Source organism: Vidua chalybeata, chromosome 10, assembly GCF_026979565.1.
Source record: "Vidua chalybeata isolate OUT-0048 chromosome 10, bVidCha1 merged haplotype, whole genome shotgun sequence".
NCBI lineage: Eukaryota > Metazoa > Chordata > Aves > Passeriformes > Viduidae > Vidua > Vidua chalybeata.
The window spans coordinates 9,354,706-9,379,387 of NC_071539.1; the positions used below are offsets into that span (position 1 = coordinate 9,354,706).

A 24,682-nucleotide genomic window follows, 5' to 3' on the forward strand; every position below is an offset into this window, starting at 1 on the left:
GGTGACTCACCTCTCCTACCAAAAATGAAGAATAGATTCACACCAAATACCAGAGAGCTCCACAGGGAGCTCAGTACACTGCTCTCCATCCCAAAGGATACACATCTCTGCATGGGCACACCGAGGCCCTGTGAAGACAGAGATGTGAGGAACCCACACTGCCTCCCTCACAGGACTCACACAGACACACCCACAGATCATCCTTCCAACCATTTTCCAGGCTCCTTCCAGGACCTCAGCATTCCCAGTCATTTGTTCCTCCTCTCATGGCTAAGCAGAAGCCTCTGAACCCAGAACTAACTGGAGAGGGGCCAAGACCTAGAAACAAATCCCAGACAGGGGAAATTGTCCCCCCCATGCTAACAGTGCTTGATGAGGTACTCTGCACACGTGTGGATGAGGTTGCTGCTGTATTGTGCTTGGAGAAAGTTTCCATCTGCTCCATTGCAAACCCCAGCATGGATCTGTCCAACAGCTCTGGTGTCAAACAAGGCTCAGCTCTGGACACTGTGCAAAGCAGGACTCCAAAGGAGTGAGACATTTGTTCCCCCTCCAGCTGATTACAAATATCCCGTGAGAACCCATGTCACACAGTGGCTCCCCCTGTCCCCTTTCTCACCTTTACATAGCTCTACAGTATACAGAGTTAAATTACTTTTTATTTTTTTAATATACTACCATTAGACCAATGCACATTACAGTCAATAAAGATAATGTTCCTGACCCAAGAAGATTACAACTGAAATTAAGGCGAATCCATCAAAATATGACACAAAAGAGAGGGGTAATAACACAGCACAAAAACCACCACTCTAATAAGTGTTTTTCCACTGCATAAAATACACAATCATTATATTGATCCTTCTGCTTTAATTCCAATGAGTGAGAACAGACACTAATTACTTTCCTAAATTGGGGCCAAAACAGTGCACTTGTTATTTGGACAAGCAAGACGGTCTCAAGGCTTTAAATGTGCCATAAACCCACAGAACAAACCCCAAACTCTCAGCACAAGCAAGCCCATCTTCTTTATGGGAGCAAAGCTCTTTCTTCACAACAGGAAGGGCTGTGTAATAAACCTGTCACATTGTGTAATATGCTGGAAAGGATTGCTCGCTTCATGGTGTGGTAAATTGTAGAGTTCACATCGTCTAGCTTCAAAATAAAAATGAAAACAAGGATAAAAGATATTTCCCTTTATTGTTTCAATTTTATGTACAAACTGTATGGCAGAAATACGTGCACATTTGGCATCGTGGCTGAATTCTCTGTTCCTGCAGCTGGGTCCCAGTCTAATCCTTATTTTAATGTAAATAAATGAGGCATCAGTTTTATCTCCCTCTCTCTCAGCAGTAACAATAAAACAGAGAAATCACCACTTAATTTCCAACGTCTGGTGCAGAGCTGGGACTGAGCAAGGCCAAGCCTGTGGGTCTACAGGCCCACCAGCACCGCCAAGGATGGAAAAAACAAAACAGGAAAAGAGAGGACACACTGCCCTACCCAGCAGAAATGTCAAGAACTTGAGTCTTAGGTGCCCCTTCTCTTGGCAGGGCAGATCTGGGAAGTGCACTGGGAGGGCGGCTGGACATCTACAGAGGGCAAGGCATGGAAAGCACCTCTGAAAGCCAGAGTGCTTTCCAGCTCACTCTTGAAACCCATGTTCCTCTTGATCCGTTTACTGAAATTAGATTACAAACCATAAGGGGTTTACCCAGAGGTTTGATATAGGACTAATAATTTTTAATAGTAATTAACATTTGATTTACAGTGTTCCAGGGAACATTTCCCAAGTACCTTGAAATAAAAAGTGTATAACTGACTTTAATTGGGGCCATGTTACAGTCACGCAGGCATGATGACTTGCATCAGAGCAGAATCTGACAGGACAGCATGTGATCAAAGGTAATGCATATAGGATCACCAATGGCCCCGGAGTAACAGCCAGGCTGCAAAATCCTTCCTGGGGCTCCACGGCCACCAAGGGCAGCAAGAATAGTTCAAGAGGCTTATAAACAACCAGGGGCAGCGGGCCCAGCAGTACTCAGACGTTCACTCCCAGGGAGTCACGGTGTCTGTGACACCCTGGGCTTGCGTGCATCTCTTTTTTTTTTAAATGTCAAAAGGTAAAAAAAAGTTACAATGGTTACAGACGTAAATATTTCTTTTCTGTGACGCTGATGGGGGAGCATTACCTTGAATTCCTTGAATACACTTGGATTGATGTCAGACATGGTGGTAGTGTGCACTGACTGGAACATGCCATGGTTGGGGCAAAACAGGATATTTCTCCAAATCAGCCATAGCTGCAAGATTGCTGAACTGCTCCAAGGTGCCCACTCACAAGAGTCTAACCTGCCATGGATGTGCACCTGGGGCGGAGCCACCCTCAAGCTGCCATCTTCCCTCTCTTGGTGACACTCATCACATCTATTCAGCCACCCATCTCTGGGAACATTTGAGCACTCTCTATTCCACTTCAGCTCCTTGACTGAAACTGGCCTGTGTGTTCAAAGGTTACATGATGAAAACTCTCCAAAAAGACAAAGCAGGATTACATAAGGCTTGTTTCCTTTGAAAAGCCGGGCAGACTCCCACATTGGAGTGAATGACTTCCAATGACTCCTTGCTCAGTTTCTCCTGGAGCAGATTCACCCACAGTCATCCTACATGGAGGGTTTCTTTCAGCAGCAGGAGAACATCCCACACATAAGCCACAAGTCCTTAAGAAAGAAGCCCCACTGGGGGCTCCCACTGCCCAGGGCCCAGAGCTCACAGACAGCTGCACAGGCTTCAGGAAGGCCACAGGTGCCAGTGGAGATGGTGAGAGGGCTGCAGGGCTGAGCATCAGAGGCACACAGAGCTGTGCCATGGAAGCCCAGTGCTTGAGAGCACAGTCCAGCCCTGCTCCACGTCACGGAGCTGCCTTCCTTCGGCTGCCAGGCCACGTCCCATCGGAGCGCAGGAGCAGCGTGGTGCTCCCAACACGGCTGTCCCACAAGGTGGTTAGCTGTGCCAAGGGAACAAAGCTTTATTGAGTGATACTCCCATCTGCAAGAAGGTGTTTTTTCAACAGAGCTACACTGCTCTGTTGAGAGAACTGGACCTTCCCTTGAGCCTTACAGTGAACTACCCAAGGTATCTGGTTATTACCCCTCACACAAAATACACTTCTGAATTTAAAAAAAAAAAAAAAACCAGAATAAAATGCCAGAGATGAAAAGAATTCCAGCCACTCAAGTGGCTTTGGAAACAGCAGCAAGTGAAATAACATCCTGCAACATTTCATTTTATTGCAAAAGCTGGAACAAATCATGTCACCTTAACAGATCAATATCTAAGATTCTGAGCTAGAATGACCACAAACAAGCCCAATGTGACACAGAGGGAGTCGGTGATTCCATGCTTTTCTATTAGTAGTTTTTTTTATATAGTCTCATTCATCATCACATGTGGGAACAAAAATTCCACCTTAGCCATCTGCAAAAGTGCAGAGACATCTGGACTAACACTCCAAACAACCCTGGACTCCAACACTGAAAATAGTGTCCAGAAAATAATGGTACATGGCAGTACTTGCAATATTTCTCTGGAAAAGGAGAATGTTTTGGAGGTAATTTGCTTTACCTGTTACCTGAAGCAGGTACAGATATACAGCATTTCACTGCCAAGGTAAAGTCACTTTACATGCAGGAGGGAGCACAGCAGCTCAACTCAGGGCACAGCCAGCATGACCTGGAGCCATGAGTTCCTGCTCACTCCTTCCCAGCACGGGGTGACAGGGTGGCCTTCGGAGGGGACAGTGTCACGCTGGTGACCACCAGGTGGCAATCATGACACAGAAACGCACCCCCCTCCCCAAGGGGACCTCCGGGGACTCTCAGGTTGCTCCTGTGCAGTGACCACCCTGAGTGGCCAATGCCACCATCAAACTCTTGGCAGGGGCATCTCACTTCTGCATCCAGACATGGCCACTGTGAAGACCAATCTGTGTCATGAACTGTGCTTGGAAACCTGGCACTGAATTTCCCAATGGAAAAGGAAAGCTGAGGAAGGTGCATGACCAGTCTGGGAGAGTTCAGCTGCAGGATGGAGAGTACCTAGAAACACCCAAGGCATCCAGGGGACATGACTGCCAACTCTGGAGGGAGTTTCCCTTGTCACACTTCCAGCAGACAGTGCAGGGCAATGACCAACAGGCTCTCTGTCCAGACACCTTCAAAACCATGGTGGTGGTGCCAAAGGCATATCAGGAACTTTGTGGGCAGAAGTAAGGGGTGCACAAAAAAGTTCCCAAAACAAAGCATGTAAACAACTGCAGAGCACCTGCTCTCCTCTCTTTCAGGGGGGCCACGACCAGCAACACAACTCATTATAAACAAGGCAACATGGCTTATAAATGAGCCCAAAAGCAAATAGAATCCTTTGGGACCTCCAAGAGGTTTCCTTGTCTTTCAGTGTTTAAACAAGCATTATTTGTGGCTAAAAACAAAAGGAGTCATCAAGGTTTTATGCTCCCATCTCCACAAGGCACTTACTCAAGTGCAACCAGCTCCCAGAGGAAACGACTATGTATGAACACAATCATGGACATTTTCTTTCCTGACAACACCCTTTACATCTTGGAAACAATCAAACCAGACAGATGAGAATATCCAGTTTTGTCAGAAGTACACACTAAAGACACACACATTAGCCAATAAAAAATATATTAGCCCGTCCTCCTAATTTCCCTTGTTTCTGCTGAAAGGGGGGTTGTTCATGACAAGAAGCCAAGCAGTACAATCATCTTCCAGTCTTTTCTCAGTTGGAGTCAAAGAAGACAAAGAAAATCTCTGCCAGTAAGAAACTTATTCTCAGTGAAGTTCACAGCACAGCCAGACCCTAGTTAAGTGGGGCTCAAAGGGAGGCCACTGCAGTTCATGCACTGCAGTTTATCTAGGAAACACTGAGTGACTTCATGGCTCACGTGGCTCTCAAGGAGCACACATGAAACTTGCTATTTACTGGGCACACAAATCAGCAACAACTGATAAAGTCTGTGAAATGGGGACTTGAGCTTAGTTTACTTTTAGTTCGAGGGCTGATAGATCTGTGCCATCACATTTTTACTCTTTAAAAAGTTTTCTCTAAGTTTTAAGCTTTACCAGCAATTTGAGCTGAGGACTCCCAAACCTGCAGTGCTGATACTGTACATCAGCTGTGCTACCCCATCAGAACTGCTGTGCAAGGGGAAGAGAAAATTTGACTTTATGAACAACTCCCACTACTGCACATGCTCCAGATTACATCCAGATGCACCTGTAAAATCTGACCACAGTATGGCCACAGAGTTACTTACTCTGGATTATCAACTATACCAGGACTACTAAGTATTCCCAAGATAACTGAATAGATTGACCAACATCCTCCATTTCTTACTGAGACCCATTCAATAGAAACAGTGTGGCCACTCCAGGTGGGAGTTTGGCACCCTACGGCGGTTCCAAATAAAAAAATGAAACTGCTGAAAACCACTGTTTTCTTCATGGAGAGGCAAAATAAACTTGCAATCTGGATCCAGCCCAGCATAGGCCACTTGTGTAGCACTGGCTTAAAATTTCCTTCTTCACAGCACTGCCAGCACTTTGAACTCTGGACAGTGATGACTTTACAGTGCCTGATGAAACACACAGAGTGCAACACCCTTCTCACATGCTTCAGGAGGGAATGAATCTTCTCTTGATTTCTACTATTCCTCCTTGAACCAATGCAACTTTAAAACCACAAAAATTTCTGACTTCTTTCTAATTCTTACCAGCAAAGGCGTAAAAAGTAAAGATGAGCCTGACAGCCACGGGTCTTCCACTGGCAGAAGGGAAATGTCTGCACACTGTGTACTACTCTTCCACACAGGGAGGAAAGACAGGAAGGCTGCCAGCACCCCATGGTGCTTGTGCTGGTCAGGCTGAGCACGTGTGTTCCCCCTAGACCATGCACTCATCAATGCTGTGATGCACCAGCACTGAAGCAAGCACTCGAAGAACTTAACATTTATGAGATTAACTAGTGATGAGCTGTCCTTCATCCCAACATAATTTATCCACCAGAGGGACACAAGACAAGCAGCTTGTAAACAGATTTCTGTCTCTCCAGTTTGTAACAAATTAAAGTGAAAACAAGAATTCCAACTAGAAATCTTAGTCATCTCTACTTCTGATGGCAGCCACATACCCTGATGCAAAGTTGCTGTCTTCTTTCCAGTCCACGATGCGGCAGATGAAGAGCATCTGTGAATAGGCCTCAGGCTTGGTCACAAAGTCTGGAGGGCAATCAGCCAAGGGCACATAGACCCTGGGCACTCTGTGGTCCACAGGTGAGAACATGGCACACCTCTTGAAGAGTTCACTGTTCCTGTCAGCCAGAAGTTTGATGAAACCTGTAGCTGCTCGAGAATGCTTCTTTTCCAAAATATAGACCACCTGGGAGAGGCAACAGTTTCTACAATTAATACCTTCAGAGAAACTTACTTTATTTAGCAGAATAAGGATACCCAAAGGTTCAGAAGAGTATCTGGAAAAGTCACAAGGTCTGTATCTTGTTTTCCCTGTATGTGTATATGTGTGTGTGCATTTTTTAACTGAGTACCTATTTACAACGTATTTTCCTTGCCATCTTGCTCATAGCTATAGAAGAGCTAAGTGCTTTCCAAGTGCTAGTTCTCTACAGCAATTTTCTTGATTACAGAACAAAACCAGACAAGAAGCAGATGCTTCCAAATGCAGGGAATTAGCCACAAAATACAAGCAACTCCTGTAAAATCTTTCATTTGTATTCTCAGCCTGTGATTTCAACAGTCAGCACAGAACAGGCCAGTCCAAAAATGGTGCCGCTGGCAGATCCAATGCTAACCACAGGAAAGGATGTGCTGTTGGGAATTTGGCAGTTCTCTCCTTCTCTCTGTGCTTTCTGAAGTTAGGGGTTATTTTACCTTTATACAAGATGGCTTTGAAAAGAATAATAAATTACAATATCACTAAATAATTGTTCCAGAGAGGTGTTCATCCAGGCTATATTTTTGTAGACCATAATAAATCACTGGATAACAGAAACACTATAGCCGATTTCCTAAGCTTATACAGAAGAGGCCTTCCAGAAGGTTTCAGGAGCTGCACCTCTGCACAATTCTGAGAGCTGGAATTGCCACACTGGATGAGACCAGAGCAGCCCAGCCAACAACAGGACCAGAATCAGAGGCTGCAAGGGAAAGCACAAGACGTGGAAGAGACCTGACCCAGTCTGACCCAGAAGCCCTTTTCAGGTCTCTTCAGACATTGACTCAAATCTTGAATCAACAGCACTAGCAGCCTTTCCAAAGTCTGTAAGAATTAATTCTGACAACTTTGGATATCCTGACACTCATATTAGTATCCAATCTTTTTCCTGAATCTTGCTAAGTAATTTTGCATGACAAACAAAGGGAACTTAACCTAGGAAAATTGGTAAAAATAACAAGTCACTTGATTTTTATCAGGTCAGACAATTACTCTCCCTGAAATGGAGAATGAGACTCAAAGATCAACAGATAGAGGCTACAGGGAGGCCAGGGCTGGTCTCCTTCAGCCTTTCGGAGCACACATGTGCTTACTCGTCATTCTCCATGGATTTACCTTGGCTGTCCTTTGAAGAAACTCATCTGGGAGGAGCCTGGGATCATTGACCTTGGGTCCATCATCTTGCTTTGTTCTCTGCACACCAGTGACCCCAGCAGCCTTCCCTGCATCAAACACACAGGACAGTTACTGTAGCACATTTCCATGACAAATTTGTCTCGGGCCTTTGCTCCTAAGTACAATACAATATGCACATAGTAGACTTATTGGAAAGGAAAAAGATCTCTCAGGTGTTAGAATTGCCAAGCATGAAGTAATTATTATTTCTCTGGACTACAACAGACAGCAGATACACGTTCACTTACCATGCAGATGTGCTGAAAAACAAGAAAAATCAAAGTAAGTCCCAACTGTGTAAGTAGGATTATATCAGTCATAACAGACATAGTGGTAGAAAACAAGTTCTGCTTATTAAATACTAAGGGCTAAAAATTTTGTGGCATTTCTTAGTTGAAGTCATTAATGTTACATAAACAGTCCTTTCCTACATACATTCATTTAATATTTAATTTCCTTTAAAAACATTTATGCAGGGTTATAAAATGTGTGTTTGTCTTTGAAACTGAAATAATATCTACTAAGCTGACCCTCTTCAGCTGTGGACCAGGCTTATGAAAAGCCTTATAGAAGTAATCACTACATATGACCAAGAGCTTCTTTCCCCTGAGATCTCTGGACCAGATACTGATAATATCAAAATCAAGTGCCAAATAATTTCTAGTTTGAAATTTTCAAATATTCAGGTATGTGAGTTTGTGAGCATCTGCTACAGGTGGCTGGCATTTAATGTTTACAAACATCCAAAGTGATCTTTGCAATGGAGAAGGCTGGGACTGGGCTGGTCTTGAGCTGCATCCCTGCTGAGAGCTTCTGGTTACTTCTCTGCCAGAATTTTTGGGATGGAAGCATCCATGTGCTCTTGTCTGGAGGGCTCAAGGGAGATGGCTGACTTTTTCCATTTGTATGCTAATCACATTCATCCTGAGCGCACTTGCTAAAATCAGGCCTAGAGCGTTCAAAAGAAATCTTGCTTTCCTAAAGAGAGACCATGGCACTGACTGCAAGTTTCAAGGGAGGGAGCTGTCACTGCTTCCCTTAGAAGACACAAGATAAAGCAACGTTTTGCTGAAGTCTGTGTTGCAGGAGGCCAACAGCACTCACCCATGTGAGAGAGCCCCCAGAAGCTCTGCGGTGACTCGCAGACCCTGGTCCCCAGATGACGCCCGTCTGTCCCAGAGCCCCCGGACGGCTGCTGGTGACATGACGGATGGAGGGGCGGCTGCAGCGGAGCAGTGCCAGTGTCGGGACTGGTGCCCGGGAAGGGGACAGTGGGACAGCAGCTTCCCCAAGGGTTTGGCTGTGCCCCACCATCACCAGGGCACGCTCACAGATGGCTCTGTCCCCACTGAGGGCCTGCACTGCCTCCAGGCAATGTTACCCCAGCAATCGCTTGACAATGACGACTCTGCTCTAATGACAAACTCTGGTCCTCATATGCTGCTAATTATCCTCAGCTTTGCCTTCTGATATGCTCTTCCTCTCCCCAGAGATCTTCTTCTAAGTGACTTTACTTTTGTTTTATCTTCACTGACTTGCTAGCAATGTTGAGAGGAGAATGAACAGGTATTTAGGGGTTTAAATAAAAATCTACTTTTGTTATAAAATCCCCAATAACAGAACCAGCAAAACCATTTCTGATTTACTTCTACTGAAATGAACTCAGACTTGCCAAAACCAGCATTACTACAGGATAAAACTGCCCAGAGTTTCATGGTGACAGACAAGGTATAATTGTATAATTGTAAGCAGTTAAAAAGTGGGGAATACCACATGCTTGCTTGCTTGCTTACCTCCTCTAAGGTTTCTGCCAGCTAAAGGTCATACCGAGCAATCATTTAGCGAAGAATGAAAGCCAGGAACCATTTTGTTTTCTTATAAATTTTCAAGCAATCAGTTTATGGTGTGTCAATCATAAAGACAGCCTGGGCAAAGAACAAAATGATCTGGAACAAAGGAAAACTGGACGGGGCAGAGGACAAGAAGTTGGGAGCCTTCCAAAGGCCATGCCTCCAGGCACACCTGCCACAAGCCCAGGGCTTTACTGGAGTGAACTCTCCCCAAGGAACAGCACATACTGGTGGGAAGAGAAACCAGAACTAAACATGTTTTGGAAAAAGCAAGAGATGCATTCACTGCTTTCCCAGCATAGCAGAACAGCAGCAGTGACTCAAGGTTCAGCAGGCAAGAATGATAAAAGTGCCCTGAGTCACATGAGGAACATGTCCTTGTTAGCACTGCCTTTTTTCCACTTATCCTTCCAATGCCCATCTCTCTGAAAAGTCACTTAAAATTTTTCACTGAAGCAGTTTTCTCTGTTAAAAAGAAGCCAGCAGGGATGTCCTGGGGAAGTAACACATACACACATGCAAAGGCACAGAGCACCAGGATGCAGCTGTCACAGGGAGAACAGCAAATGGATGGCCAGGCCTTCCTGGGCCTGGGCTGGGGCTCTGCCCCCTCTTCCTGCTGAAGATAAGCCCCAGGTGAACCCAGGACAGATATCAGAAAGCACCCAAATTCCCACCATGGCAGATGATAGAACTTGCCTTTTCCTTCATGGCCAGCATCAACTGGTGGCCTTTGGCTGGCTAGAGAGTGTTTTCTTCAGTGGTCTCTCCAATTTCATCATCCCTCCCAAAAAATCCTGGGATTATGAGAGACTCCAGGAGGCAGAGTCTGGGATCTACAACTACTCCATCAACAGAAAGAGAAAAGGAAGCTAATCCCAGCCATCTACTTCTTCTTACCCCTATTTTTTAACTAACTTCAGTATCTCAAATACCATCACACACATTTACTAAGGGCAAATGCTCCTGAAACAAAGCACAGGGAAGAAGAGACATGAGGGACTCTCTACACCTGGAGCTAAGAGATGTAGACTTCCCTATAGCTTGTTGCTGCTCCTTTTGAAGTCAAAATTCTGTTGGTATCAGAGCTACATCTACTGCTCAGGAGTCTACAGCAGCAAAGCATCAGCCATGAGGAATCCCTGTGACAAAACCTTCAGATCAGAAGGGGCAACTACCCAAATCCAATGTCCACCTGGCTCAATTGTCAAATTACTGCACAGGAATCTCAGTCACAGCAGCAATAATCTGCCACCAGAGTATGATACCCGAGTTCCCTGAATACATCTCTGACAGTCCCTCTCTTCATTACACATCCTCCTCCCCTTCAGTGGAGCTGAGCACAGAGGGGCTGTAACAGGGCCCCACTAGACTGGTGGTCAAGAAGATCTCAGCTGGGAGATAGAAACATCACCCACGACAGGGCAGAGGCATGGAGGCAATCCTAAAGGAGGGACAACTTGTGAGAAGAGCAGGATTTTGTGCTGGGAAGGTGGGAAGAAACTCCTTGCATTACGCCAAACTAAAAATGAATTATTCTGACCCCTTTACTGCAGTGGTTATCCAATGACCATTCAATATTTCCACCCTAGGCAAAGACATGTTTTCTGAGAAAGATTTACTATGTTAGCTTGGGCAGTACTTCATAAGCTTATCTTACAGTGAAAACACACTTCAGCAACCAGGATCCAGTGAAACTGCATTATAATCTCAGTGTTTTCCTTTCAGCGATTATCTGACAAACCAAAACTGTAATAGTCTTACTTAAAAAAAAAAATTAGGCACTAGACACAAAAAGCAACTCAAATTAGTTATGTTATTACCAATGAACAGATCCAGGACACTTGGAATTTGCCTCCCTCTGTAAGAGATCAGTTTAGGCAGCTTCAGTACACACTTAGATTTGCCTGACAGGCATTCCTAGGTCAAACATTACTTTTTTTTAGAGCCCCCCAAATTTCCTTTTACAAATCAATTACCATCACATTAAAAGGTGGCCAAAGTGGACCAAAAATCATCAGACTAGAATTCTAATTACTTATGACAGATCCAAAATTATTTTCACTAGGTTTGCATTGGTCACTGTGGAAATTTGCAATTCTGTCCAAAAAGAATACAATTAAAGATGCAATATCCACTTGCAAACGAAAATATATCATAGTTTCAGATCTCAAACACAACTTACTGAAAAAAAAAACTCCCTCCCTGAATGGAAAAAGCCAAGTTTTTTAAGAAAATAGTTCAATGTTTGCTACTTCAGCTAGAAAAAAAAATGTCCTTGAGGAGCTGGGTTACTCTACATGGGAGTATTTAAGAATCCCATCAGAAAATACTGTTCTTCAGCTCAGTGCTCAGATACCAGCAGAGCTGTAAACCTTTCAGTGACAAAGCCAACTACTTACAAATGAAGCAACAGCACTCAGGTTCTCTGATGTCTGCTTCAAGGAGCAGTTTTCAGGATATTATGTTTTAGTACCAAATACCTGAGTGGTGTAAACCTGACTGATTTATTACAAATATCTCCAGGACTGTGTGTCACATACACAAAGGATATATTTGCAATTCTGTCTATATCAGCACACAACAGACACTAGGAAGTGATACTCCCTTCAATCCAAAAGTGATACATGCATACCCAGAGATTTGCTCTGGGCTACACTATTCTGCTACAATCTTAATTTTTAGGGATAGGAAGTAGGAAATGTTGCTATTTAGAAGAAAGTACAAGGACTCTTCATATTCTGCAACTGATGGTTTCTTGGCACAGAACAGTTTTTTTCTTCAGAACACAAACCTACCAAAAGGTAGGGAAGAAGGAAAATGCTGTTTCACTTGGCACCAGGTACTATCCAAAACTGGTATCTATTTTAAACACCCTATAAGTAGAGTCACCTAGCAAAGTATCACAGAAAAAGCAGTGCTTTGTATTTATACCTCTCTACCCAGAGCTTTCCACCTGTGATGGAGGAAAGACAGATATTTCACTGCGACAAGACTGTTAAGCCAACAGCCTTGGAATTTAACACACGCTGCCTGTCCAAAATCAGCCTAACAGCTCCCATGTGCAATGGAAGAGGGCTCTGCAGTAAGAAGCAAAGCAGCTCCAAGCCATGCAGCACTCCTGAGCTGTCTCAACGCAGAGCTGTGTGTTAATGAGCAGGACTAACCTCCTCAGAGATGTTTATTTTTGAATACTCATTTCAGCAAACTCACCCTGCCACAGCTGTTCATGTCTTAACACCTGAGCATGCACACCTGCCTGCCCAAGGGCACACTGAAGAGAGGACTGGGAGACTCAGATGATTATCATCAAGATTTTTGGAGATGCACGGGCAGGAGGAGACCCTCAGAAAGCAACAGGAAAGGCTTAGTAACAGATGTGTAGAGCACAGACAAGCATCTGCAGTAGCAGAGCAAAGGCAATGTGAAGAGGTGAGTACAGCTGGCTCCCTCAGACATGCAAGGCAGCCAAGCATGTAATTATTTACTTATATTTAGCCACCTCCACAAGGAGGGAAGGAGGAGATGGCAGAAAGATGAGACAAGAGTGTCACTTTTCCTTAGAACCCTCCAAGTCTGATCCACAGCAAAGACCAACATAATTTTGGGAAGCTGCCTTCTAGCCCAGCAGATCAGATCGTAGCTGTCTCAGTAGCCACATAACATCACTACAACCACAGCATGGCTACACAGACCTCCTGGTCCTCTCATGTCCTTGAGAAGCACTCAGTCAGCAGAAGGGTTGGAAGCCTTATTGCAACAAAATTAAACCTACAAAAAATCAGGTGGTGCTGCAGCCTACAGAAATACAGCTCTATTACATTAATGACAAGCAAAATTAAAATGTTACAAAAATAATTCCATTGAGTATTTTGCGTATTTATTTAATGTTCTTCCTTCCTGCAGGTGCATTTGTTCCTAAAGTCTGTGTGTCCAATATTACTATTCCATGGAAAATATGTTAGCTGAATGAATCCTAATCTGCTCCATCCTGGAAATCTTGCTGCTAACAATGACCATACTCTGTTTATCTCCACACCCACCATTCACTCTCAGTATCATGCCCTCTCATTTACTTGACCTAAATGTGTAACTCAAACGAGAAACATAGGTGAACTCAGGAACATATGGTAATATGTGAACTTAATCTAATTCCTGTTACCTAATGGCCTAAGTCATTTATTTCTTCCAGTACTTAAGAAGTCATTCGGGGGTCAAGATAACTTACTAGGGAAGAACAGTGTAAGGAACTTTCCCAACATTAGCTTCCATTGCAGGCTTCAGCTTTACAACAAAAGAATAACTGGAGCTTTTTCAGCCGTAGCATTTAATCAGTGCAACCATAAAGCCCAATTTGTTCAATACCAGTAGAACACTTTTCTTCAGTTGCTACACTGTTTATTCTGCTTGAAATGTATGTTGTCATTTAAGAAAAGTTATAGCAACAACCAGAAGAGCTAGATCCAGAGACCCACAAACATGAACTTAGGATAAACTAATACAGAGCTGTCTCGAACAGCTGAAACTGCTCCAGCTTCTCTGCTGGCTTTCCAGGCTTCAGCAGAGTGAAACTGATCCGATTTTTGACAGTTCCACCTCAAGGATTTCTATTAAAAGCCATGTAACTGAGAAGATTTCCTGGTGAGCTTTCGCTCTGCTGTGGCCTAGAAATTTTAAGAGCTATGCAGTGGAGATGATCCATCTCCAGAAAGCTGCAGGCTAGGAAAGAACAGTGAAGCTCCTTAAAAGCACTCAGAGTGAACAGGAGCCTCTGGAGAGGAGGGAGAACACTTGTTCCTTCCAGCAGCCAGTGAGGTTGATGGACTCCAAACATGCCAGACTTCATGGCTGCTAAACTGAAAGGGTGAGCCTGAGCAGAGCAGAGGTTCAGCACATAATCCAGATTTTTGTCACCATCATTTCATCTACCAGACTTGGCCAAGGAGAGGAATACCAGTAACTCTCTAAACTCTGCCTGGGCCAATACAAGATACTTGTAACTGCGTGAACCCAGATGCCAGAGGAAGGCTCAAAAGGCAAGTAGGCACCTTGTCAAGCTTAAAAGGATAGAGAGGACACAAAAGCACTAGAGGGGACATGAAAGTGCATGAGAAGTGCTGAAGTGCAAAACAGAAACTAAACTCTACATTATGAATAGATCTTTCTATTTTGTTAGAAAGACCCAAAAACCCTTCTAAAGCACTAACTCTAGAACATCACCTGGAGAAAAGAGAGGCTTGATGCCATCATTACACAACCATACAGTGAATTTACCAAACACCACCATTTCAGTTAAGTCAAGCAATCCTGAAATACTCAAAATACAGCCTCCAGTCAGCAGCAGTGTGGACACCAAGCAATTTTAGGTTATCATTTCTGACCTTATGAGGATTACTAGAGACTGATAGTCACATTTGACTTGACAAAGAACGACCTCTTCACCTGGTGAATGCTGAACAGACAGGGAAACATGAGCAAATTCTGCAGCAGCTTCCAAATTCTGTTGACCCTACCCATTATCCATTAGTTACTCAGTTCATGTGAGTCTACTCTGCCTGTAAATGAGCTATTTCTGTTCAAACTTCATTACGTCAAGGCAATGAGCAAGCTTCAGGCATTCACATATCCAAGCTCTGATTTGCAGTAGGGTAGGTGTAAGTGGAAATCCTGAACAAACACAACTCTCTGATTGCTGCCAGGGCAGCCAGTCCACCAGCTTGATGACTTCCACCCCTGTGGGAAGCAGGATATTTTGTGTATCTGGTGGAGTGAGATCTCCCGTGAGAAGAGTTGAAAAAAGCCGAGCAAACGAGTTTGACAAGGATAGCTTTTGGCATAGTGACACTGTTTTACAAACTTTTATTTGAATATAATTTTGCTAAAGAAGGGCTGAGGCACTTTTATGAGAACAGCTGCCATTCTCATGAGTGCAAGTAGCTGCTACTGTTCAATTGCTGATGTTTCTTTATCAGAGAAATCTGATTCCAATATTTAACAAGAGAGCTCACATTTGTAGGAAACTCATGTGACTCACAGTCTGTGTAGGGATACCGTATCATAAACCGTTCTGTACAGAACATTTTGCACTTTTCCCAGGTTGAGAGATACAGAGTTTCCATTTTTTATTACATATTGAAATGGAATATAAAGAAAATCCTCCTACTGCAGTGAAAAGTCACAGAAGTAATGTATTCTAGGTCAGCAGTAAGTGATAAAAGTTACATGACCTCTGTTGCAGTGGTCAATGTGAATGAGGATTAAGAATTACAGACCTCGCAAAGGTCATTTTGACTGGTGAATGAGTTCTGTGGACAGAAGTAACACACAGTAAGCTGAGGTCTCAGGGTACAACACAGAGGACTTGCATGTCAGTAGCAAGCACTACAGAGAATTAATTTTTTCTGTGTACACACTGGTGGTTCAGACTACTGCCAGGATGCTATTGCCTTGTTCTCTGCTCACATTTCAATAGGGCACAGAAATCCCAGAAAGGGTTTGAAGGACATTATTAAGGAAGCTGAGAAACTTTATTCAGGGTGCTCAATCTTACTGTCTTTTTAAGGAAAAAAAAAGCAGAAAGTTTGTTCAGCATATAGATATTTACACTTTGGAAATACAGCTGAAAATCCAAGATAAAAATATATTTTCAACTTTGCAAGATCAAATACCAAAGCTTAACATTCAGACAATTTAGCTGTGGAACAGGACAATATTGGTCTTTGTGTAGAACCAGGTGCTGGAGAGGAGAATGGCTGTCACTTCCTCAACTAAAGGCTTTTCGAAGATGATCTTTGACCCCAACTCTTTGCAAGAAAAGTCTAGATAAGTGGAGCAAACTGATTTGATCAGGACATCTTCTGGCAGAGTGACACCAGTTATGAATTTCTATTGAAATATCCTTGAGCAAAGCAAGACTGACCCACTTTTATGAGCACAAGAAAGTACATGGGCTGAGAATTAGGCTGAATGCAATGGTCTGTTCACTTCCATGGACTTCCTTCTTGCCTATCCCATCCCTTCTGGGGACTCAGGAATAGAAAGGTAGGAAGCACAGCTCTCACAACAGCAGAACTCAGTGAAGACAGATCCAACATCTGAGTCTAAAGCTGCAGACTTGTGCATAATAACAATTTCTACCAGTTTGCCCTAAGCCCCACAGAGGCACGGGAAATCCAAGGTACAATGACTCCAGGGAAATCCAGTCCCTCAAATCTAGGCCATAATCAGTGTACAAAATGTTTCACGCTTCAGAGCTTCTGACAGCAAGGGCCAACCCCAAAATTCTTTGCCCCAGCATGTAACTAGAGATGGAGAGGGTGACTGTGCTGTGAAGAGGAACAGAGCCATGAGAAGGGATGGGACACAGGCCAAGGAAGAAAAGACATCAGAACAGTCTGCACTCCCAGAGTGCTCTTATTCTAATGACACATCTACTTTTATTCTTCATGGTTCATTCTGACCATGGGCATCAGAACAAATGAGCCAGCAGAGATATTGTGCAATCCTACTCCTACATTAGAAGGACAAAAGGCATCTTGCAATTGAGAGCAGAAAACTGCAGGGTTTGTGTTCATGAACAAAGATTTGAGCACAGGGTCAACCTGACTCTGGGTTTCCTGTAAGTAAAATGTCCTTTTGATTCCATTACAGTAGTTATGGGTATTTTTCACCTCCAATAATCTTGTGGGTTTTTTATTTAGTTTGAATTTTGGGTAGGTCTTTTATACCTATATATCTATATATGGATCTTTTTATAAATATACACATACACACACATATATGTAAGCAAATACATACATTAAGTGCACATGAGAACATGATAGACTGTTTCTTGATTTTGTTTCATTAATATACTATCTTTGATAGAATCTGTGGCCAGTTTGAAAATAACCTTCAAAAAACCCTTCCAAAAAAGGAAGAAAGCCCATCACAAGTGTTCATTTAAGACCTGTGCTGGCCACAGAAAATTCCTCCTGCTCCGTTCTGTGCATAAGGCCATGCAAAGCAATGTTCTCAGAGAAAGCAAGTAAAGCACTGGGTTTGGTGGGTCAGGAAGAAATCTCCCATGAATCCCAACATCCATCTCTCTGTTTTACTGCAGTAGCTGTTTCCAGCAGAAGGGATGTAACATGAAAGAAAAGGCTCATATGCAGGATGTTCAGGTGGCAGCAGCAGCCAAGCAGCTCTCCCAGGAGAAGCCCATGTTACCAGGGAAGGGCACCTGCACCCACCACAGCCCAACCCTCCAGCGCTCTCTGCCTCTGGTACCAGCACCACCTGCCAGTGGATGGCCTTAGGAAGTCCAACTGATTTTACCCTCTGAGGTTCAGTTCTGCCTTGAAAAAGGGTATGTTTAGTGCTTCTAAAAAAGCATTTTGAGCCATACCTGTGAAGGCTGAATTTGGCAGGATTTTTTCTTTTTTTCATGACAGTTATCAGTGATGCTAGAATAACTATAGCTGTTTTCCAGGCAAGACTGAAAATCTGGATAAGTCATGATATGAGAAACTGTATGAAGGACAGGAAACAAGCCAAAGCAATCATCAACTACTCAGAAACACCTTCAGAAAAATCAGCATCATAAACTTTATATGTATAAAAAAGGGATGGTATTAAAAAGCAGAGAAAGAAGAAAGTAGGGAAAACTCCATATGGGTTATATGGCCAAAGAAGCTGAAGCAAATATTAAAAAGAGGTGATAGCAAAACACAAACTCAGCAGAAATCTAACTGGCACATCCACACCAGCCACAAAGCTTGTTAAGGATCAACATGGAAAGACCTTGAAAACAAAAGAAAACAGATGGCTTAGGCAACTGCAGTGGAAAAGTTGGATTTCAACTGTGCAAACAATAAGCTGATCTCACATTTGTCCTACAAATATTCTCCAAAAACAAAATCAAATGGCAAAACCCACTCAGATGGCACAGATTTTTGACAGATGACTTGATAACTTCCAACACAGGTCACTCTAGAGCATCTCGAGGAACTAAGATGTACCAAAAAAAAAAAAAAACAACTCTCATCAACTCTTTAAACTAAAGAACAGTCACACAACTAAAGTAAAATACTGTCTCAAGTCTGTATTTATTTTAGATTCTGGTATCAAACTAGAATGTACTTCTACAATGTTTAATTTGGAACTGCTGTCAGAAGCAACAAAGATGCAACAGACACAAGATGTGACTCAGGAGAATTGTTGAGTCAAAGCAGCCAGTGGTGTGCAGCTGCAATAGACTGCAAAACATCTGGGGTTAAAAACCATCTGTGTACAACATCCACAGACAAGATGAGTAACTCCCAAATCAACCTGTATCCTGGAAAGGAATAGAACAAGATATGAGTTGCTTCACATGCCTTGGCAGTGGAACTCAACAGTGGAGATACCCAGAAGGAAATAGCATCACAAACTGGTAAGGTGGCAGGTCCATTCATGCGGTGAAACCAATGCTTTGTCATAAAAACTACAACACTTCCATTCAAATATTATTTCCTGTTTTATTAACAGATGGGTGTGAAAAATGGAAGTCTACCAACAGTACAGACAGGGGTCTGTGCATCTTCAAATATCTCAGGAAAACACGAGGTATTAAATAGGACAGCTTTATAACCACCAGGACTTGTCAGAGTCCAACAACTACTTGGTCCTGAGTTACTGCCACCTTTTCTGGACAACTGGGGCAAGCAACAGGAACACAGCAGAATATCTGCCCTGGCAAACCTTTCATGAGCAGCTGAAGGCACATGTTAAATGTGCCAATTGTCAAGACTCCTTTCAACACACAGCTCTTCAGGAAGGGATTTAATACTAGAAAAGACATGTGAAGAGCTGCATAAGCGTTAGTTTTGGGACAGGGGAGCCTATTTTATTTTGCCCTAAGCAACACTTGATGGCTTGGATGGAATTCAGATTCAGAATAAAATAGGTTTGCCTTCAAAACAGATTGCATAATTGGCTTTAGGTTTTAGTGCAATTTTCTTTTTAAACAGACTAAATCTTTAAGTTGCTCATAACTCAAATGTTTGAAAACAGCAACAAGCTTAACTGCCCCCAAGAAAATATATTCTTATCCCCAAACTGAGACACATAGATTGGCCAGGCAAGCTGCAAGGAAGGAAACCGCTACAGCAGCATCTTGACTTGAACAGCAACCAGCAGTCCCCAGACAGCCCCACGAATTGCAAATCTAAAGGTGTGACTTCTGTTTCGCAAATTTACTTTGCATCAATCAAAGCTACATGAACCCCAGCCATTAATATCCATTTAAAACCATGAAGACAGTTTAGCAAAAAGGGATAGAACTGATAAGGCATTAAGCTTTTACGCCTGTATTTTACATCTCACAGCAAAGCCAGACAACCAAGTAACATTTCAATGGTTTGCTCAAATAAAGGCCTAAAATCAGCAATCTGATCTACTCACCCTTTTCAGCGGTATCCAGGGAAAGTTTCTTAATGTCATCAGCCAACATATCCTGCAAGTGGTCTTGTCCACACTCTGCATCATTATCATCAAATTGAGCTTCTATAATGACATCCGGACTTTGAGCATCGCCTTTCGCTGTCTCGTGTGGAACGCAAGTCCCCAACATGTCCTCAGGGATGTCTGATTCATGTGTGACTTCTGTTTCTTTGTCACTACCATCTGGCTTTATTACCTGGAGGAGCAGAGGATTAAAAAAACAGAGGCAAGCTAAATCACTGGACTGAAGAAAGAAAACATTATCTTTCCTTTTTCATTTGCATCCCCAAGGAGCTGACAATGAATTGTGGATGGCTGGTGGCACACTGCAATTGCTGTGTAATTAGCCACAGATATTGCACAATCAAAAGAGGTACCTCAGTAGGATAAAGACTGGAACAGCATAGCTTTTGCAATACCTCAACTGTGACAATAATGTATCCAAAGTGTATCTAGAGCATAACCATACAGTTCCTGCCAAGCCTCTAATCATCTCTGCAGAACTTAGGAGTAAACACAGGCAGGGAGGAGGATACACTACAATTTAATAGGTTGCTTAGACCATTGTTCACCAAGATACACTAATCATCCTGGGACGTCCCAAAACGTAAGTAGTTCCAGTGAATGCAGGGATCATGTCAAAGCTCCTCCACACAATTAGGAACAGACTGAAAAAGCAGAAATTAGAGAATGTGGTGCCCTGTGGAAGAATTGGACTGTGGCAGCTTGGTAATGCACCAAGTTTTACATTTATTTTAGGATGTGATTTATTGTTAAGGGCACTCAGTTACTGCCATCACTTATACAAATCTCCAAATCAAATTACTAAAGAAGAGCCCAACTCCCTGAAGCAGACACCGGGCCTGGATGGCACCCCTCACTGCATGTGACAGGGGCAAAACTGCTCCAGCTCAGGGTATAATGACCAAAGTGGTTCATACCTTGGACACGCAAGGCTTTACCAGCATCCTTCATGCAACCAACAGTGAGCTGCAAACACCTACACAGCTGGAGAACCTAGATCCAGGTTTCAGTTTCCAAAATGTTTATGTTTCACTCAAGCTATGGTACTTCAGAGTGAGATGAAAATCAGCACAGAATAAGAAATAACCTACTAAACATTAAAATCACAAAGATACTGGGTGACTCCATTCCAATGCCCTCCCGGTGACTGAGCTCCCCTCCAGCTGGTGCTGGTGTTTGCCAGGCAGGTAATTCCCCAGAGATGCTCCTCCAAGGTCCCTAAGTCCTCAGCATCATAACCTAGTACATGACAGCAGCAATTGATGCCACCAGCAAGGCAAGTGAAGGGCCCTTAAAATGCAATAAATCAAGAGAAACAACTTTTTGGTAACATACTTTATATGATCTATATAGTTGCTAGAAATAAACATGAATAACCTCAACAGGTGCTACCTGAAGGCAACTGTTCTAAGTAAGAAAATATAAGTCAAAAAAGCTCCACAAATTATTCTTTAGAAACTAAAAAGCAAATAAATAAAAATCAGACCTGTACAGGGAATACTTTCACAGCTTTACATACAAAGAGCAACAGTCATGCTTTCAAGCAGTATCCATTTCTTTGTAAGCTTTTCACAATACATAAGAGAAATAAAATCACTTTTAAAATGGGGTTGAATTCAAGTCTTTAAAAATAAAAAAACTCAAATGACATTGCTTTGAACTCTTGTTACCTTTTGTGACTCTTCTTTCCATCTTTATTTCCAGTTTTTAACATGTATATAATTTGTTACCATAGCAGATTGTGACAAAAAAGAGAAAAAGTTTGGCAGAAGGTGGGAAAATGGCTGATTATTAAACCTGGCTACATTTGGTACATAAAATACTGACACACAATGGTCTGGGCAAGAACAGTCTATTAGATTAGAGAGCTGACAAGGCTCCACACGCTAGTGACTCTGCCAGTGTACCTATCCAAAAAGAAAACCAGTGTCAACAGTAATGTTTGGACCCTACCCTGGTCAGATGTGGATCTCTTCAGCTCTTAAATTTCAATTGCACCAGATGTGTGCAAGTGTGCAACTGCAGGAGGAGTTCATTTCCCTTCAAGTTTTGCCTGCATTTTTTTTCTCTCCCAGTCTTTCTTTGGAGAGTGTGAGATGTGGTTTGGGTCCTAAATTAGTATGTTTTCTATACGTAAAGCAGCAAACAACATCAGATATATCTTAGGAAAAGAAACACTTCTCTAAACATGTGGCACTGGAAGGGTTATGCTTGAAGAGTTTATGTGGTTATTAAAGAAGGCAGCAGATACAGATTTAATTTTAAATGCTCTATGCTAAAATCACTGTGCTTCCCCCAAGCTAGAGGACACACACTGCTGCCACCAGCAGCACCACGATACTCCAGCTGTGACTACCTAAATCCCCAGTCACAAATTTCCCTATGGATTTTCAAAAGGATTTTTCAGTAAAGTTTTCCAGAGTCCACAAAATCATAACCGCCACACACAGTAGATCAGCAAAATGTCCAGATGCTGGCAAGCCTGGGTGATAGGATTTGTTTTCTTTTTATGGCCAAGATAGATCATTAAGGCTGACCTCATACATAACAGAGCAGGAAACTTCACCCAAAATTTCTCATATCACACCAAAAATTTAGGGAAGCTGTACATCAGAAGACTGGAAAGCTGCATAAGACTCTACAAAATCAGGAGCTCAATGGATACAATTACTCCATTTAAGATGATCAGAGGTGCTGGCCAGCATGAGCTCATCACACAAATTCCAAAGAGCAGGATCCTTCTGTCTATGAGCAGCAGAAAATCCAACCATGACATATTAAGCATTTCTTACAAATGGCATCTCAGACTCAAGAATCTGATGATGTTGTACTCTCCTGTTTCCTCTAACATGATTGCAGCTTATCCATGGCATAATGCACACAGCTAGAATGAGTCAGTTCTGATCACAGACACAGAGTAAAGCAAATACACAACTGGCTCAGTCTATCATGAAGTCTTATGTGCAATATAGAGTCCCATTCCCTGGCAATGCAGCTGACCCTGCATGGACCTAGAAAAATGGGATTCCCCCTTGTTATATATGCATGAAATGTATGACATGAAAAACATCATTAAAGACCTTTAAAAGACCTTAACTTCCTGATCTGGGAAGTAAAATATCAACCTTATGGTTGTTATTTTTACATGCTCTTTAATAATAATTTAAAACAAGTTTTAATAAATATTTTGATGAAAGTCAATTGTTTGTTTGAATGCCTGATCCTGAAGGCAGTGTCCAAGCAAGTTTTCTTCCAGCTTAAATAGAGATCTACCACTGAACAAGCATCAAGTTTCTGCCCCACTGGTGACTGGTTTAGATTGTAAAGCCATAGCTGACAGAACACAACATATTTGAATGAAAATCCCATTTCAGCCATAAGTATAATAAAAACCAGCTAGTGGACAAAACCATCCTGGCATGGACCTGTACAATCTGGACAGCAGAGCATCCAGCCCAGTCTTGAAGTAGCAGTTGAATGACCAATTGTCCTTACTCAGGAGGAATTTGTTCCAACAGAAAACTGAACTGGGAATCTGCGCATCTGAAAGCATAGGGGTCACCTCCTGTGCTACAGAAGAAACGGGCTCCTCTGCCAGAACCAATCTCATATCTGTCCTGTTAGATCCCAGCTTTTCACAGACTTTCCATCTAAACCTCCACACAAAGACAAAGCCCAGGCCTGGTTACTCTCAGATCAGGTATAGACTTTTTGCTGCTGCCTCCTCATTGCCTGTAAACTGAAACAGCTGAACGTGACCAGTGATTTTCAATAATGTTTGAGCTATTAACTCCAGGCTCTTTCTATTAAATGTACCAAGCCCCCAAAGTGTTTAAACCTGACACTAATAGGTTTGCTTTTTGTTCTTATTCTCCTCTGAGCCTTACAAGCAATCCATGAATCCTCATGGATCTGAAGAAATAATATGACTGCTGGATGACTGCTGGACTAGACACAACTGGATGAATGCACCTTGCATGGATAAAAACTGCTAAAAACTTTCCATGTAGGGTCACTGCTTTCAATGGGACCTTGTGCAAAGAGACCTCCTTTGCTGAAAGCACCTGGCAGGTAAGGAAGCAGAATTATCTTCACTACAGCCAGTTTGGACACAGATTCAATAAAAATCAAATTCTTCATCTTATTCAAAAAGCCGGTATTAAAAAGAGTATTTCCAAAGGATACTGAAGCAGAATGGAGATTATATTTCTACATAAGTCAGTCAAAACCCTGTAAAGTGTCTTCTAATGAGTACTCAAACCCAGAATGTGTAACTTGCCCAGAAGATTTTAGAAGTGACAAGCCATTAATGGTAACTCTCTTCACTGGGACGGACAGATGATGCACAAAAAGGCTCCTCATGCTTGTACAGAAAGGTGCAGTCGATTCATCAGCAAGTGGGAGCTGAAGAAGGTTCACAGCACACAAAGAACTCACATTAAACAAGGAGGACTGAATAGAGGAACAGTTAGAAGGGAAATAATGTGTTAGCCCAAGTCTATCTTCTGAGGTTTGCAAACCAAGGTAAGACGCCTTTCTTCTGAAAAACACTTTGATCAAACACAAGTTCTTCTTTAGCCAAACAAAGTCATTATGCTCAATACTGGGTAGGGAGACAAAGTTTAGGTCAGAGCCGCT

The 24,682-nt window shown here is 42.7% G+C and overlaps 1 protein-coding gene across 1 annotated transcript in view; it reads right to left on the reverse strand.

The window, feature by feature from the left end:
* DIS3L2 (DIS3 like 3'-5' exoribonuclease 2) overlaps window positions 1–24,682 on the reverse strand; it is a 182,270-nt gene that overhangs the window by 104,432 nt on the left and 53,156 nt on the right. The window contains exons 7-9 of the mRNA XM_053951730.1: window positions 19,982–20,216; window positions 7,650–7,756; window positions 6,214–6,461 (exon numbers count right to left, since the gene is read on the reverse strand). Coding sequence (XP_053807705.1) covers window positions 6,214–6,461; window positions 7,650–7,756; window positions 19,982–20,216 — 590 coding nt within the window. The remainder of the gene's footprint in view (window positions 1–6,213; window positions 6,462–7,649; window positions 7,757–19,981; window positions 20,217–24,682) is intronic.